The 18,568-nt window shown below is 45.1% G+C and overlaps 1 protein-coding gene across 1 annotated transcript in view; it reads left to right on the top strand.

The window, feature by feature from the left end:
- Positions 1 to 18,568, top strand: part of IGFN1 (immunoglobulin like and fibronectin type III domain containing 1) — a 77,526-nt gene that overhangs the window by 13,096 nt on the left and 45,862 nt on the right. Inside the window, exons 8-15 of the mRNA XM_078849851.1 lie at positions 196 to 241; positions 782 to 956; positions 1,541 to 1,654; positions 4,687 to 4,858; positions 5,893 to 6,165; positions 13,283 to 13,407; positions 16,238 to 16,379; positions 17,768 to 18,064. Coding sequence (XP_078705977.1) covers positions 196 to 241; positions 782 to 956; positions 1,541 to 1,654; positions 4,687 to 4,858; positions 5,893 to 6,165; positions 13,283 to 13,407; positions 16,238 to 16,379; positions 17,768 to 18,064 — 1,344 coding nt within the window. The remainder of the gene's footprint in view (positions 1 to 195; positions 242 to 781; positions 957 to 1,540; positions 1,655 to 4,686; positions 4,859 to 5,892; positions 6,166 to 13,282; positions 13,408 to 16,237; positions 16,380 to 17,767; positions 18,065 to 18,568) is intronic.

Raw genomic sequence — 18,568 nt, 5'->3', positions numbered from 1 at the left:
CAGCTCACCATTTAGCTGCAATAGTGCGTTTTCAGCTAAATTTTCAGAAGTAGCCTAAGATGTCTCAATTTGGACACCTATTAGTGGCCACTTTGCACCATGGTGGCCTTAGTTTTTCTAAAGCTCTTTTTGGTTCTGTGTTACATCCTGTTGGGTGACTCCATTTTCACATCCTGCCATTTCTTTTTCTTACAGACCTGAAGAAAGAGTTGCAGGACTTCAGGAAAATATTAAGGAAGCGGTGAGTGGCCCCGGGGCAAGACCAGTGTCGTAAAAGATACTTGTTTCACCTTTGTGGCAGGGGTGACTATCCACCCTTCACAGATCATCCGGGCAACACTACCTGCTTCTGTTTGTCTGGAGTCACCACGTAGAAGGTGCTCTGCTACTGGCTCTGGGGTGGAGGTCCCAGCGCTCTCCAGTAGGAGGCACCTACAGGGCTGTGCTGCTGATGCTATCTTGTCTCACAAAGTTTGCCTTGTGGAATCTTCTGTCTCTTCTGCTCCTGCATTTTAGCTCACTCTGAACTTATTGGGGAAATGGCTGAAAAAGGTACAGAGACATGTTGCCTGTATCCCAACAGTAACACCTCTGGCCAATTAAGGAGCAGCATCAGTGTGTCTCAGAAAGATTCCCATCCTGTCTAGTCTTCATCTGCTGGTGGATATGACCTCCAGAAAGGGTGGAGATGAAGAATGAAAGAGGGGTAAATTAAGAGGAAAGAGGTGCTCCCCGTTGCCTATCTAAACTCCCAGATTCTCCTCCTTTGACTGTTCCTTAGAACTCCACTACCTGCACAGAAGGAAGTTGACATGGAACAGGTCTGGCAGCTGCTGCTGAATGCCGATAGGAAGGATTATGAGAAAATCTGTTTAAAGTATGGGATTGTTGACTTCCGGGGGATGCTGAGGAAGCTTCAGCAGATGAGGAAGGACAGAGAGGACAAGCAACAACAGGTAAGACAAAGCTTGAAAAACCATTGGATTTCAGTTAGACTTAAGCTCTTCTGGGCCTAAATCACTTTAGAAAATGGGATTTAAGCTCCTAAGTCACTTACATGCTTTTGAACATTTTACCCAAGGACAGCAAAACATTAGCAGCAATACAACAAAGAAGGCTCAATTCCAGCCTGACCTGTGTGTAACTCCTGTAATTTCAGTAGACTTCACTTTGCAAGGTATTGGTGGAATTGGTACTAGGGAGCCCATTTTTTAAAACCTGGGTGCTGAATTTTGTATTTGGGTGCCTGTGCAGCTTGTGCTGATTTACACACTCAAATGTAGAATTAGGTCAACCGATACAGACAACCATATTTGAAAATTGGACCAATAGTGTCTGCTTTGTGTATGAGTGACCAGGGGGCTGCTGGGTACTATCCAGCTTGCCTAAAGCAGCAAAAAGTGGAGGGCTAGTGCTGTTCCTTTTGCTACGCTGATACAGTGGTGGGTAAAGTAGGTTCCACACCATTTTGACAATCTAATGGAAAATCTACCAAAGCCAGCCCTATCATATACCATGTGCTTGTGTCTGTCCTTCACAGTATATCTACAATGTCACAAACCTCAAGCACATCAAGGTCAATAAGGAGGGGAATGCTACATTCCATCTAGAGATGGACCTGAAAAATCCTGAGAGCAGAATTTACCTGTACAAGGTAAGGTGGGAGAAGGAGTGGCGAGATCAAGCCATGCTGAGATTACAACGGTCACTTAGATCTGACTCAGAACATGCCTGATTCACTGTGCAGCAACTGAGTGTGTACGAATTGCTTTATAATGTGTCTCTCAATAGCAACTCCTTTGATTGATTAAGGACCATAATTGAAGTGGGAGTCCCATCCAGTTGTCCTCTGCTGGTAGATGTGGCATGAGACCTGAAGTGCAGAAGATGAAGGGGTTACAATAAAGATGGAATATTCAAGTCCATCAGGGTCCTCCATGGAAATTCAAGAACCCCACAGGCAATAAATTGATCCCTGCAGTCTCAAATCAGCAAATTCAGACTAGTCTCATTCATTTTGATGGGCATTGTGTCCCTGTCTAATTTGTCTTCTATCAAAGAGGACTCTGAAGGAAATTAAAAAATACACCTAGTTACAGAATTTCACAGCCATGGTCAATAGATCATTGGTGGTGCAGGTGATTTATGAACAGCAGGATGATCGCATGGTGCTGAGTCCTCTTCCTCATTTCCTGCTGCTACATTGCATTCAGAAACAGCTAAAACTACATTAAGTATTTTCCTAATATGCCTTTCTTATGTAAGCAGTTTTTATAGCTGTTTTAGAGACATTTATGCAGTGCCAAATGAACTCTCAGTGCATTAAAAACAGCTAATGGGATCTTTGGCTGTATGAGCAAGGAGTGGTGAACAGTAGTAGCGAGGTGGGTTTACCTCTGTATACTGCGCACATTTTTAACAGCGAGTGTGATTAACAATTGCAACAAACTACCAAAGGAAGTGGTGGATTCTTCATTTCTTGAAGTCTTCAGATCAAGACTGTGTGTCTTTTTGGAAGATATGCTTTAGCCAAACACAAGTTACTGGACTCAACACAGCGATAACTGGGGGAAATTCTCTGGCCTATGTTATAGACGAAGTCAGACTAGATGAACTAATGGTCCCTTCTGCCCTTAAACTCTGTGAAGCTATGAAACAAATGGGTGGGGAAGTGGTCCGTGCAGCCACAAGTGGTAGCGGAGATGGTGAGTAAAATCACAGATTGGAAGGCAGTTTGATCGCAAGCTATTCCATCCACATTAGGAGAGCATCTAAGCACCCTGAGCATTTACATCTTCAAAGCTGATGTAAAAAGAGACTAATTAAACCTCAAAACGCCATGTGAATTAGGCAAATAAATGTTTTTTCCTCATTTAAGTAGGGTGACCAGATGTCCTGATTTTATAGGGACAGTCCTGGTTTTTGGGTGTTTTTCTTATATGGGCTCCTATTACCCCCACCTCCCCCCACCCCAGTCCCAATTTTTCACATTTGCTGTCGGGTCACCCTACGTTTAAGAGAGTTCTGTACAGGGCTCATTGTGAAGTCAGTTTTCATAAGCAATGAGCAGCAACTGCCCATTATCAGCAATAATAGGCTATAGGGCCAACAAATATGTTGTTGGACAAAGGTGATCCAGTGGATATAGCGTACTTGGACTTTCCAAAAAAACTTTGACAAGGTGCTTCACCAAATGCTCTTAAGCAAACCAAGCAGTCCTGGGATAAGACAGAAGGTCCTCTCATAGATCAGTAACTGGTTAAAAGTTGGTGGGGAGGGAAGGGTAGGAATAAATGGTCAGTTTTCAGAATGAAGAGAGGTAAATAGCTGAGTCCCCTAGGGATATGTACTGGGACCAGTGCTGTTCAACATATTCATAAATGATCGGGAAAAGGGATAAACAGTGAGATGGCAAAATTTGCAGATGATACAAAATTAGTCAAGATCTTAAGTCCAAAGCTGACTGTAAAGAGTTACAAAGGGATCTCACTAAACTGGATGACTGGGCAACAAAATGGCAGATGAAATTCAGTGTTGATAAATGCAAACTTAAAGTAATACATATTGTAAAACATAATCTGAAGTATACATATAAAATGATGGGGGTCTAAATTAGCAATTACCAGTCAAGAGAGAGATCTTGGAGTCATTTTGGATAATTCTCTGAAAATATCCATTCAATGTGCAGCGGCAGTCAAAAAGCTAACAGAATGTTAGGAACTGTTAGGAAAAGGCTAGATAATAAAACAGTAAACATCATAATGCCACTGTATAAATCCATGGTACACCCACACTTTGAGTACTGTGAGCGGTTCTGCTTACCCCATCTCAAAGAAGATTTATTAGAAATGGAAAAGGTAGAGAGAAGGACAACAAAAATGATTAAGGATGTGGACCAGCTTCCGTATGAGACGAGATTAAAAAGACTGGGACTTTTCAGCTTGGAAAAGAGACAACGACGGGGGATACGATTGAGGTCTATAAAATCATGACTGGTGCGGAGAAAGTGACCAGGGAAGTGTTATTTGCCCCTTCACATAACACAAGAACCAGGGGTCACCCCATGAAATTAATAGGCAGCCAGTTTAAAATAAACAAAAGGAAGTATTTCTTCACACAAGGCACAGCCAACCGGTGGAACTCGTTGCCAAGGGATGTGTGAAAGCCAGAAATATAACTGGATTAAAAAAAGAATTAGATAAGTTCCTGGAAGATAGGTCCATCAGTGGCTATTAGCCAAGATGGTCAGGGATGCAACACCATGCTCTGGATGTCCGTAAGCCTCTGACTGCCAGATGCTGGAAGTGGACAACAGAGGATGGATCACTTGACAATTGCCCTCTTCTGTTCATTCCCTTTGAAACATTAGCCACTTTTGGAAGACAGGATACTGTGCTAGATGAACCATTGCTCTGGCCCAATATGGCCATTCTTATGTTCTCAGCCATCCCTGGTATAACTCATTGACATAAATGGAGTTGTACCAGGGATGAATTTGGCATAATGTGTTTGAAGGGATTTGGACCTCTGGGGTCCCGTATGCTAGAAACCGAGTGTTGCACATTTAACATATTGCACTTAGGAATTCAGGTAGTCTTGGGTTGGTGCTTTAAACCCATTTAATGTCTTTCCATTTAAACAAGTGCATTGCTCTAACTCAGCAAATTGCCTCTTTTCTCCCTTCAGGATGGCCAGCTGATCAATTATGGATTCAACGATGACAAAGTAAAGCACTGTCTGAGGCAGGCAGGGAAAAAGTACAACTTCACCATCAACCACCTGCAGCTGGAAGATGCTGGCGTGTACCAGATCAAAGTGGAAGATGTGGATGTCTTCTCAACTGAGCTAGAAGCTGACTGTAGGGACCTGAGCTTTATAAACATGCACTTTGCCAGGATGTGATAAGAACCCATTGCAGATGGGAAATCTAATCTGGGACTAAATTTCAAACTCAGCAGTGGAAAGCAATAGCCACTGAAGTCTATGCAGGCAAAGGCTCTTACTCTCTAATAATACACTTGTGTCAAAGAGAGAAAGGGTAGGAAAGGTGGTCATGTGGACAGGACACTGGATTAGGTTTTAGGATCAATGGGTTCAATTCTCAGTTCAGCACAGACTTCTTATATGACTTTGGGCTTGACTCTTAATTTATCCTGTGCCTCAGTTCCCCTTCTGTAAAATGGGGATAATAATCCTCTTTGTCAAAGGGATGTTGTGAGGCTAAAAGTCCATGAATGATTGTGAACTGCTCAGACACCACAGTGATAAGGTATAGGTACCTAGTTAAGTAAAAAAAAAAAAATATTCCTGTACCACTCACAAGTAGACTAAGGCGTACATCTCCGGGTAACTGTTCTTTCTGCCAGCGCAAAAGCTTGCTGACTTCAAATTTTCTTTCATCCATCCATCCATCCATCCACATTTAGTCCTAGTGAGTCAAGCAACTCACCCACATTTTCCTAACAATGGCCCTCAATCCTAACTTGGAGAGACCACGTTCCATTATAAGGGAATGGGCGCTACCCCACCCTGGTCATTGGATATAGAAGTAGGCTGTTCCTTTTTTGGTCCTTGTAGGGAAATGAGCCATCCCATCCAAGATTTGCAGAGGGACTGGAAGTGGCAGCTGTCCCACTGTAACTTTCCATAGTGGCCTCCAATAGGAGGGAAACAACATTACTTTGCTTCAAGATATGTTTTTGTATATTTCTTGTATAAAATATAATAGAAGGGAGGGTCATTTTAGGGGGCATGTAACACACTCTTCTCACAGCCTCCCAGAGTGTAGGAGACTTTCCTAGGCTCCAGCATAGCTTTTCTCCCTGAAAGACCTGAGCTGCCTGTCACGGAGAATCTGTTACATGACTAATAGCCCTTGATTTGCCATTGCAGTCATTCCTGTGGGATTCCGACGCTTGCTTAGTGAAGTGCACTGCCATGAGCAAGGAAATGCCATCTTTGAATGCAGCCTATATAGCCCCTGCTATGATGCCATGTGGCTGCATAGAAAACATCCCATTGAGAAGAGTGACAAGTACAAAATCTCCATCTCTCCTGATGGCCTGACCCACCAGCTGGTGATTAAAAACACACAGCTCACTGACAAAGGGACTTACACCCTCGATATAAGAATCTGCTCCTCTAGTGCATGGCTGGAGGTGGAACGTGAGTAACACTCTATTCTTCCCTTAGCTTCAGTTTTGCTTTCTTATGGTGGACCTAACTTTGTCACCAGGTGGCCTGCCGTTAGACATGGATTGCTGTTGGGAGTTGATTGTTAAGCTGGTGGCTCTGGAGTGCTATCTGGGAAAGTAGGAAGCAGGTTAGAAAGTAACTTCAGCCTTCCTCTTCAGTAGGACTATGACAATCAGACAATAACTCCCCTCCTTATGAACACTGACAAAACCTGCAAGCTCTCATTTCCCCTATTGCCATAAGATAGATTCTCCATCAGTTGGAGATTTTAAATCAAGACTGGATCTCTCTTAAAAATACACTCCAACTCCACCACAATATAGGAACTTGATGAAGAAATTACAGGGTGAAAATTTTTGGCCTGTGTTACACAATAGATCAGACAAGATGATCACAAATATCCTTTCTGACCTGAAACTCTACTATTCCTATTCAAGTGCTGCTATTTCTAAAGTAGGGTCCTCTTAATTAGGCTATCCAAATCAACTATCTGTTGTCCTCATTAAGTTGCTGACCTTCAACCCAACTGGGACCAGATGAGGAAAGTTGAACCCCCAGACCTCTGGCCTGTTAACCATATTTACAATTGGTAGTGTACATCCTTATTTAACTTACCTAAGGAACAACTACACTTTAAGTAAATATTAACCTATATATAGGGCTGGAGTCTTTACTCCTTGGGTGGGAAATTTAGAGGGTCAGGGCCCCAAACCTGCAGTTCAACTAGTAGGCCCTGTACTTTGGAGTATGGTGGGGATTGTTAGCCACTGGGTATGTGATCTTTTTGTTGAATTCAGGAGAGGGATGGGTACGAGAGGGATGGGTACAAGGGAGAAGTTGCCTTTGTGTCCATGGTATCCCCTCAGCCTCTCATGACAGGAACTGTGGGGTTGACTGATGACTGATCCTTCCTAATCTGATAGGCTCCATTACCTAGTTAGAGCCAGGCCTCTTCAAGGTTTAAGGCTACCTCAGGATACCTGGATAGTGTTTTCAGCTATTTTACTTAGACCTCCCTCAAAGCAGCTCCTCTTGTTGAGTGATGATGGACAAACCCCTCCAGCAGAGAGCCAGGGGTTAGTCTGCAGGGAAGGCTTCCTGTTAAACTTGCCATAGATACACATTCAGCCAGAAGTGGCCTTTCGCTCCAGCCCCACTACACCTCTAGGCTGGAGCTACTGAGACAGGGCCTCCCTAAAATGGCTTTAGGATCAATCAGGTTTGCTACCAACCCCCAGGTGGCCTAAGATGGCTGCTAGCTATTGCTGGTATCCTCTGGGTGTCTCTTGGCCAACACTGATCTCTGTGAGTCTGTGCTGGCCCACTACCCGTGGCTGCTGGCTGCTGCCAGTCACTGCTGGCTCCATGCAAACTCCTGTAAGAGGACTCTGATTGTCTCCATTTACTGGCTGTCCCACTGGTGTGTTTAGACTCCCCTGTGTAAGTTTCCTGAGGAGGTCTCTGCTCCTCAGCAGAGGAGAGTCGGGAGGGGCATGGAATGTTTGTCTCCAACTGCCATAACGGACTTTCTTGTTTACTTTCAATGGGCCCCTTTCCCTCTCAGCAACAGCTATCTCTGTACTTCTGAAAACCACAGCATCCCCCAGTGGATGAAAAGCTAGATGTGGCTTTGGCTCTGCCCATCCTCAGGCTAAACACTGCTTCACCCCCAAAATAAAATGTTGAGAGACTATCTCTCTCAGGGCCCTTCCACTCTTCCCATGATGCAAACTAACCTGAATCTGATGAGCATCAGGGCACATATGAAAATGGGAGGGAACTGTGATTGTGAGGGTATGGCATTGTTTGAAGGGGAGGATATATGTTTTAAGTTTTGTCAGGGATGCCTATCACATACAAGTTAGGCATCCTTTATATGCATTTAACTAAATGAGTAAATAAGAAAAACTTGGTGGGTAAAATAATTGAAACAAAACTCTGTAAACTACCATTTCATTCTGAAATTTACAAAATGGAGCTGCAAAAGTTGCACTATCTTTCATGTCAGCTTTAAGTCTCTTTTTGGAGTGAGAACAGACCCATTTCTACTTAAAATGTTGGTTTTTGTCTGAGAAACATAAAATTCTGACTGAAACTTCCATTGGAAACATGCAAGATTTTGAGTTTTATATATTCTGGGTGTGAAAATGTCCTCTGTGCAAAAAATTAAATTTCTGTATTGTGAAATGTCCTGGAATTAAATCATAAAAATCGTAGTGCAAAATTGAATACTCTCATTTTCATCCCTTTCATACATTTCTCATTACAGTGGCATGATATTTCATTTGGTGGCTGCAGTGTTATGTGAGATTTTTATTCACTGTTCCTATTGCTTTTGTCTTTTCTTTCCTGTGAATGGCTTCTTCTCCAATCAACGAACAATGTGTCTACAATGCAGCTGCCAGAGGAAAGAGCAGACAAACTGAAGGAGATGGAACAGATAAAACTGGATGGCAGACAGATAAGTCCATGTTACTAGATGAAGAAGGTGCTAAGGAACTTCTACAGGGAGAAGGCCTTGGGAATCAAAACCACCTTAAAAGCACCAGAATGGGCAAAGATGGCCAGTATGGAAGTAACCAAGATGGTAGTCGAGACCTCTATGGCTCCTCAATGGATGTTGATTGGCAACATGGATCTTTGGGACAAGATAGGCTAACTGGAAGGGTGGGGAAGGATGGAAGGATGGGGAAAGGCCAGTTTTCTGGAGCAGGCACAGATGGAGTTTCAGTGGCAAATGGGAATAAATTTGGTTTGGCTAGTAGTGAATGTGGACGTTTAGGAAAGATTCATGGGCAAGACTTGAAGTTAGGTGGAGCTGGTCTTGGTAGTGCAATAGTAGAAGGGGATCTGCATTCTTTTTATGGCGAGGAGTCTATGCTGGGTGGAGCTGGTTCTGGTGGCGGATTAGGGGGAGCAGGAGGGTTGGGTTCTTTAGACGGTAGAGATTCCATGCTTGGTGGTGCTGGTGCTAGGTTAGGAGGCTCAGGAGAATTGGGATCTCTCCATGGCATGGAAGGCGGTGCGAACATTGGTGGTGCTGGGTTAGGAGGAGCAGGGAGTGTAGGATCCCTCTATGGCAAGGATGGTATGCTACTTGGAGCCAGTGTTGGTGCTGGAGACCATCTAGATGGTGCTGGAGACATGGGTGCTCTTGGTGACAGAGATGCCATACTAGGTGCCTCTGATGTTGGTGGTGCTGGCTCAGGTGATGCAGGGGGCACAAGTTCCCTCTTTGGTGAGGATGGCATGCTAGGGGGAGCGGGTGGTTCTGGTGCTGGACTAGGTAGTGCAAGGGGCACGGGTTCTCTCTGTGGTGAGGATGGCATGCTAGGGGGAGCGGGTGCTGGTCTCGCTGATCTCACTGGTCTAGGTGGTGCAGGCTCCCTCTATGGCAAGGATGTTATGCTAGGTGGAGCCAGTGTTGGTGCTGGACTAGACGGTGCTGGAGGCATGGGTGCACTTGGTGGCAGATCTGCTATCCTGGGTGCATTTGATGGTGGAGGTGCTGGCTCAGGTGGTGCAGGGGGCAAGGGCTCCCTCTGTGGTAAGGATGGTATGAAAGGTGGAACCAGTGCTGGATTAACAGGTGCAGGAGGCATACAGTCTTTTTATGATGAGGATGATATGCTTGCTGGGGCTGGCGCTCATGACGCTGGTCTAGGCGATGCGTGTGGTAGGAAGTCTCTCCGTGGTAAGGACGGTATGCTAGGTGCAGTTGGGGCTGTGGCTGGTGGAGATGAGGCTGAGATTGGTGGTACCAGTGCTGGTTTAGGTGGTGCAGGAGGAATGAGGTCTCCCGGTGGTAAGGATCGTGGGCTAGGTGGAGATGGGGCTGGTACTGGTGTTGGTGGTGATGATTTAGGTAGTCCAGGGGCCATCGGGTCTCTCTATGGTAATGACGGTATGCTAGGCGGAGCTGGTGCTGCTGGGGCTGGGGCTGGGAGTGGTTTTGGTGGTGCGGGGGGCGGGGTGTCTCTCTACGGTAAGAATGGAATGATAGGTGGAGCTGGCTCCGGGGCGGATGGTTTTGGTGCTGGTGTAAGTAGCCCAGGGAGGATGGAAACTCTTTCAGGAAAGGATGCTATATCTGGTGGAGCTGATGCTGGATTAGGAAGAGCAGGGGGTCTGACAGGTGCTCTCTGTGGCAAGAATGGTATGCACAGTGCTGGTTTAGGTGACTCAAGGGGTGAGGGCTATCTCTGTGGTAAGGATCCTACACTAGGTGGAGCTGGTACTGGTTTAGATAGTGCAGGAAGGATAGACTCTCTCTATGGTAAGGATCCTATTTTAGGTGGACATGGTGTTGGTGGAGCTGCTGCTGGATCAGCAGGTGCAGGAACCATGGGTTCTCTCTATGGTAAGGATGCCGTGCTAAGCGGAGTCGGTGCTGGATCAGCAGGTGCAGGAGTCATAGGGTCTCTCTCTGGCAAGGATGCCATGCTAAGCGGAGTCGGTGCTGGATCAGCAGGTGCAGGAGACATAGGGTCTCTCTCTGGCAAGGATGCCATGCTAAGCGGAGTTGGGGCTGGATCAGCAGGTGCAGGAACCATGGGTTCTCTCTCTGGCAAGGATGCCATGCTAAGCGGAGTCGGTGCTGGATCAGCAGGTGCAGGAGTCATAGGGTCTCTCTCTGGCAAGGATGCCGTGCTAAGCAGAGTCGGTGCTGGATCAGCAGGTACAGGAACCATGGGTTCTCTCTATGGTAAGGATGCCGTGCTAAGCGGAGTTGGTGCTGGATCAGCAGGTGCAGGAGACATAGGGTCTCTCTCTGGCAAGGATGCCGTGCTAAGCGGAGTCGGGGCTGGATCAGTAGGTGCAGGAACCATGGGTTCTCTCTCTGGCAAGGATGCCGTGCTAAGCGGAGTCGGTGCTGGATCAGCAGGTGCAGGAGACATAGGGTCTCTCTATGGTAAGGATGCCGTGCTAAGCGGAGTCGGTGCTGGATCAGCAGGTGCAGGAGACATAGGGTCTCTCTCTGGCAAGGATGCCATGCTAAGCAGAGTCGGTGCTGGATCAGCAGGTGCAGGAGACATAGGGTCTCTCTCTGGCAAGGATGCCGTGCTAAGCGGAGTCGGTGCTGGATCAGCAGGTGCAGGAGACATAGGGTCTCTCTCTGGCAAGGATGCCATGCTAAGCGGAGTCGGTGCTGGATCAGCAGGTGCAGGAGTCATAGGGTCTCTCTATGGTAAGGATGCCGTGCTAAGCGGAGTCGGTGCTGGATCAGCAGGTGCAGGAGTCATAGGGTCTCTCTCTGGCAAGGATGGTAAGGTAAGTGGAGCAGGGCCTGGTGCTGGTATAAGTGGTCCAGAGGGCATGGAGTCTTTCTTTGACAAGGATGGTATGTCTGGTGGCACCAGGGCTGGTGCTGGAGTAGGTGGGGCAGGTGTGTTGGATTCCATACATAGCGAAGGTTTAGTACTAGGTGGGGCAGGGCCTGGTACTGGTGGTGCATTCATAGGAGCTTGGGGCACGGATTCACTTGACAGCAGAGATTCCATCTTAGATGGAGCAGTTGCCAGTGGTGGTAATGGTGGTTTAGGACACTTGGGTTCCCTTTGTGGCAGGGATCCTGCCCTTGGTGGAGCAGCTGTTGGTGCAGGAGGTAAATTACAGGATGGCTCCATTGATGGCAGAATGCCAGGTGTTCATGGTGAAGGGTCACTGGGTTATGATCAGATGTCAGGCCATCATAGTGGAGTCCAGGCTGATGCCAGAAGAGGACAGATATCAGGCCTTAATGCCAGGGGACTAAGTGCAGAAGAAACCTTGAAAAACACAGACTGGAAAAGAAGAGGAGGTTTTCTCCAAGATGAAGCAAGGGGTATTCACTTTTCATTGATGGCTTTTATGGTGCTATTGCTCTAGTATTTTAGAGAAGAAGGATAATCTTGTGGTTGAGATCTAGGCCTGAGAACTTGGAGGCTTTCTGTTCTACCTGTGACTGTGCCATAAATTTCCTTTGTGATCTTAAGTAAATCACAGGCCCAGATTTTTAAAAGTGGTCACTGATTTTGGGTATCTCCTGTTTTGGGTGCCTAACTTGGATCTGATTTACAGAAGTGCTGACGCTCCCAACTTGTAGCTGAAGTCAATGGGAGCTCCATGCGTTCAACACATCTGGAAGGGGACACTTGAAAATGTTTGTCTGAGCTTCCACATCTTTAAATGGAGATAGTAACTTCACCACTTCCAGGAGGTTGGGCAGAGATTTATAACTGTCTGTTAAAGTGCCTTGAGATCCTTGTGATAGAACCGGTATATATTAATGATAGCCTTTAGAAATATTGTGAGATCTCTCTGGAACCCCCCTCTAAGCCCTTCTAACTCCTTCCTATGAAATAAACAGACTCAAAGCACACAAGGAATAGGCATTATCCAGTTCACAAAAAATTAGTTTCCATATCTTTTCAAGTAAAGTGTCCATATTTCTTCGCCATCTCCCAGTAGTTCAAAACAGATCCTTTTACTTTATTGTTTCTAATGATGTCCAGTGCAAAGATCTCCATTTTTCCACAGCCCTGAGACCCATTCAGTGCCAAATTTTCTGTTATATGAAAATGCACATAAAATCCAACCCAGAAAACTCTTACTCATATTCGTTGGCCTTATCTGACTAACACCACTGAAGTCAATGAGGCTGCTCATGAAAATAAAGACTACTTAACTCAGTGTGGATAAGGTCTATAATGCCAAATATTTCTGGTTTTGTGCTGAGTTTCTTATGGGAATAAGGGATTGGGATACGTGTGCCCACTTAAATACAACACACTTAAAATCAAGCTTGTAGTGTATCTACTTGTCCATTATATTGACTTGACTTGCATGCAGAACGTTGGCAGATCCTCAGTTGACGTATATCAGCACAACCTCAATTAAATCAGTGTCAGTTTACACCATCTGAGGATCTGGCTCAATAGTATTTTGGGATTATTATTGTAGGACTTCTTTTTATAAGAGTGCTGCCTGTTCTTCCCATCTGCACGGGCATTTTTGTGCTCAGATGTTACTCCCCCAGTATGTTCTCTTGTGTAACAAATGGTCAGTGCATTTCCAATGTGGGCTCTTTTCCTCTCTGTATGTTCAGAATCACATTGCCATTTCAACAAAGGGTTGTCTGATGTCAGTGCCCAGAAAGGGAAACCCACTGTGCTGTCTTGCAGCCTCAATAACGATCAGGTGGAGGGAATCTGGTTTAAAGATGAATTCGAGGTAAGGGTGCAATAACTCACTGTTTTCTTGGGACACCAAGGACTTATTTCACTTGCTGGCTACAACTTTCATGCGATATTATGGCAAGGTGTTTCCTTACTCTGCCCCACTTTCATGTGGCTGAGAGACAGGGTCCTGTGCAGTGGTGCCCCAGTTTCCACTGTAAGGGAAGGCAGCAGACTAGTCTCCCTGGCCACTGAGTCTGACCTGTGTGGGATTGCACCCGAGCCTGTTTGGCTCAAGCCTCCCAAGGAGAATTGGGCAGGGTTCCTCCCCAGTCCCACCACAGGGCCATTTGCATTCTCACATCTACACTAGGAGGGTATTGTGAGGTTTTTTTCCCATCTCATTTTCCTTGACATGGGCAGGGAAGGGACAAGCCTCCTTTCTTCTCCCCACTACTGATTATTTAGAGTACATATACATACTAGGTGCATTCAGAAATGCAAAGAAAAACAAGGTGCCTTCTCCAAGGAACTTCAGGTTGAAGATATGATTGTGAGAGGTGTGGACCATCCACAGTGCTCATTGAAATCAATGCTCAGCACCACTTAAGATAAGACAAATTAGATGCAATGTCTCATTACAATGCAGGAGAATGGTTTGGGTTACAAGGTCACTGAGGATGAGATTGCAGTAGTCCAGATGAGAAATGATCCAGGCATGGAACCAGGTTTTAGAAGTAGGGATGGAGAGGAATGGAGACAGCTTAGATATATTAGGACCTGCTCCAAAGCCCACTGAGGTCAATGGAAAGACTCACATTGACTTTAATGGACTTTGGATCAGGCCCTTAGTAGGGAATATATTGGTCCATCAGTGGTTACATGAAGGGTTACCAGTTAAATAATCAAAGAATATCATAGTAATTAAGCAATGGTGACCAAAACATAGGATCTTACCTGGGGATTAATGATGAGCTATGGTGGACACAGCTGAGGAACCCTAGACAGTCACTGATTCCTATGAAATACCCTGTTTTGAGCTGCTTGTTGCTACAGAGGATCTGTGCTACACCCCAGCTTTTAGACTAGAGGTTCTCAAACTGGGGGTCAGGACCGCTCAGGGAGTCGTGAGCTGTCAGCCTCCACCCCAAACCCCGCTTTGCCTCCAGCATTTATAGTGGTGTTAAATATATAAAAAAGTGTTTTTAATTTATAAGAGGGGTCAGACTCAGAGGCTTGCTATGTGAAAGGGGTCACCAGTACAAAAGTTTGAGAACCACTGTTTTAGATCATCTTTTGGAGTAACCCAGTCAGTGTGGCAGACCTCCAAGGAGTCCCACTTGCCCTGCTGCCTCACCGCCTCCTAGATTGGAGCCTCTGGGTTTCAGAACTCCTGTTTCATACCATGAGCTCTCCTCAGCGAGTCCCACTGAAGTGGACTCCTGGTTAGAGTCTTGTACACCCTTCAGGAACTAATGCACCCCAGCAAGTATTTGTAGTGACACCCAAGCAGAGTTTTCAAAACAAAGCAGGATATATTAGTCAACAGGAACACAGCACTGGAAGTCCTTAGGTTAGCATGGAGAAACGAAAGTTAAAGCATAGTCCATTTTAGTCAAGCCAGAGTAATTCGCTAGCCAAGCTGTAGTTAACTCCCTTTTCAGGCTCTGTTGACTTCCTTAGTCAGTCCCCGTAGCTAGCTCCCAGCCACTTCCAGAAATCAATTCTTTACTGCCTTTTGGTCACCTCCCAGTCCTTTGTTTTCCAGGTAGGTCTATGCTGAGTTCAAACCCAGGGGTGAGAGGTGGGGGAAAGCTCCTTCCTCTGGGTGTTGATTGCTAGGTGTCAATGATATGGCCTTTAGGGTTTTCTATGTTCTTCTCAGATTTTCCACTGATAAGGGTTGACCTTAGCCAGTCCTTCTAATGACCCATTCAGTCCACTCAGACAGCTAAGTGGCATACCCCCTCCCACATGTCTCTTTGCCCCAAGAGCAAACTTAATCATTTTTCTCCCACTGAGTAGAAAAGCTATATATGGGGAAAACTGAGGCTTCATAAAAATACTACAGGAAATTCCCACTTTGTCACACCTGGATTTTGTATTCAGTTTCATTTGGCACATCGAGCATTCTTATTTCCCAAGTCCAATTCCCTTTGTCTCCCAATAAAAAAAAAAGCAAGTGTTTCCCTGTATCTTTTGTTAATATTTTGAACTGCATTTGATCATCCAAATAGTTTGAAATTTTGCACTTCCATTGTATTTGGCTGATACGTTTGGTGTGCTACCCAGTTTCCAGAAAAGATTGCAAGCAAGCCAAGAAGACCACAATATTTGCTTTGGCCAGGCAGAAAAATTGTCAGGTTTGTGATATCGGTGGGGGTGTTTTATAGAGATGGTCAACATTTTTCCATTCTATTTTTTTTTTTTGAGGGAAAATGACAGTTCAACTGAAGGGAAATTTTCACCAAAATAAATAAATAAATAAATAAATTTTCATCAAAAATGTTTGCATTTTCAGTTTTCTGAGGAAAAGAAAGTGTTCAACATTTTTAATGGAAAATTATTTTTTTATTAAAAATGTTGACCAAATTTTCTTTTCCTACCCCCCCCCCCCGCCCCCCCAAAAAATGTTGATGAAAAGGGATGTGTGTGAAAATTGAAGTTCAAGAGTAATTTTCCAGTCGGCTCTAGTGTGTTATCTTCTTGGCTGGCCAGTCTTTCTTTTGAATAGCCATATTAATAAACCGGAAAGTCCAATCTGACATTTGTCCTGCCAAAATATTGGATATATTAATAAACCGGAAAGTCCCATCTGACATTTGTCCTGCCAAAATATTGGATAGTTCCTGTAAAGAAAAAATGTCTCCCTGTCCTTTACACAGCAGCTAACAGGCCTGGATGAACTCTCTTCTGAAAAATATGGGCTGGTCCACAAACTGATAGACACAGTAGAAGAGAGTCATGCTGGGAAGTATAAATTTGAAGCTGAAGGTGTCAAAACTGAAGCATCTATTTTTGTTGAAGGCAAGTCTGTTCAAATTGCTTCATTGCCTCGATGTTAAAAAGGCAGCTGGAATGCTCATGTTCCTAATGCAATGTATTAGCCTGCATGTGCTTAAATGTAATGCAGAATTTCTCAAATTGGGGTCCATGGACCCCTGGGGGTCCACAAGGGTACTCCAGGGGGTCCGCAAGTCATGTCCAGGGCTGCCAGCCCTGCTGATCAACTCCTCTCCCTCCCTCACAGTGCCTCCTTCATGCCATGGAACTGGTATTCAGCAGCGTGCAGGAGGCGATGGGAGGGAAGGGGAGGAGCAGGGATGGGGCAAGCTCGGGGGAGGGGATGGAAAGAGGCGGGGAAGAGAAGGGGTAGGGGTGGAGTGGGGTGGGTCCTTGGGGGAAGGGATGGAGTGTGGGCAGAGCCTGGGACTGAGTGGAGGAGTAGGGGGGTCAATGAAAAATTTTAAATCAAAATGGGGGTCATCAGGTTGCTAAAGTCTGAGAACCGCTGATGTAATGCATTCATTATCTTACAAAGCAGTATTTTGGTTAGAAGGCTGGCCTTGTGGTTAAAGAAATGAAGTGGAATGTAAGAGATGTGGGTTTGATTCTTAGCTCTAAAGCCAATTTTTGTGAAGGAGATTGCGCATTTCCTAACTAATTGCAAATTTATAGTGGAGCCTTAATCTTGCAAGAACAAAGTTTATTGCATTTAATATCCCAGATTTTAGTTTGTAAAGAAATGAGGAGGTGGGTGAAAAAAGCAGAAAATATAAAGAAAAACAGGGAAATTAAAAGAAAAAAACAGCTGACAGACAGTGGCTAGGGGTAGATTTAGCCACTGCAAAGTGAACAATTTTATACCTAAAAGACTTCATAAGAATTAAAGAAAATGTCACTCTTAAACAAGCAAATACATCTCTATAATATATGCATCTCTAAGTGTGCTGTATCATTATCTCAAAGGTTTGACCAGCTGATTTAATCAAAAACTGTCTCTTAGTTCACATGCATACTTACTGAATTCCAAATTAATTTATGCATGTTGGATGAAATTCACCTCAGTGCAGGGGCAAGAACAAAGTCTAGGCCTCACTTACATTATATTTTGAGGGCATAAGTGGGGCCTGGTGCTGTTGTTCTGTACAGGGTGAATTACCCTGCAGTGCATGTATGGATACAGAGCATATGGTAAGTATGCAACTAAAACCGAAGATCTAAATCCTGTGAGATCCTGAGCCCCACCTGCCATATGATAAATTCCAGTGATTTTTGTTGGGATTGGGCCCAATAGTACCAGGTTAAATAATGCTGAAAATATTTAGCAGCAGTTAATTCAGAGCAGCTCTGCCCTCAAAATAAGCTTTTTCTCTTTCAATTCTATTTATGAATGGCTGAGTTTTTATGTTTAGATCCTCCAAATGTTGACAAGGCTCTTCTGGAAAAGCTGATGAAGGAGCCTGTGATAGTCAAGGCAGGGCAGAATGCCATGGTTAAAATCCCATTCGAGGGCCGGAAGCCAGTCAGAGCAACGTGGTTAAGGGACGGGGATGAGCTCCTGAATGATGCCAGGATCCATATTGACAAGACAGACAGCTTCACACGGCTTTCCATCTCCAGCACCAACAGGAAGGACTGTGGGGATTACAAAGTGAAGCTGAAGAATGAGAGTGGAACCCTGGAGGCCAGCCTAAAGCTGGAGGTGATAGGTGAGAGTCTCATGATATCAGTCCACCACCTTGGGCACAGAGGGAAGTCCTTGTAAGTTGTTTTTGGTATCTCTCTTCCTGATTCTCCAGAGATAACTAGTTTAGAGTCATGGCACACACAGAAGGAGCTCTTCATTGGTGCTTTTACAGAACACTGATTGTAAGAATATCTGAGTGCTGGCTGGGCTCACTCTTTTCCTTCTCATCCACAATAAACCAAAAGGAGACAAGGTGCTGAGCAACTCCCAGAAGTGTTGAATGCCTGCAGCTCCCATGGATTTTAATGAGACTTGAGCCACTTGGCACCTTCAGGAGCTGCTCAGTGACTTCCAGGCTCAAATGCAAAAGGATCCACATGGTTGTAAATCTACCAGACCTATCCTTGCTCCTTTATTGGCTCACCCCAGCCTGTATCCTGATTTACCTATGTGGGGTCTGAAACCTGAAAACCATGCATTGCAGATTTGCACTGGGTTAGCTTCAACTGGAATTCTCTGCAGCGGT

This window comes from Lepidochelys kempii, chromosome 21 (assembly GCF_965140285.1).
Source record: "Lepidochelys kempii isolate rLepKem1 chromosome 21, rLepKem1.hap1, whole genome shotgun sequence".
Classification (NCBI taxonomy): Eukaryota; Metazoa; Chordata; order Testudines; family Cheloniidae; genus Lepidochelys; species Lepidochelys kempii.
The sequence above is the reverse complement of the archived record's forward strand: the minus strand, read 5'-3'. Positions and strand labels throughout refer to the sequence as shown.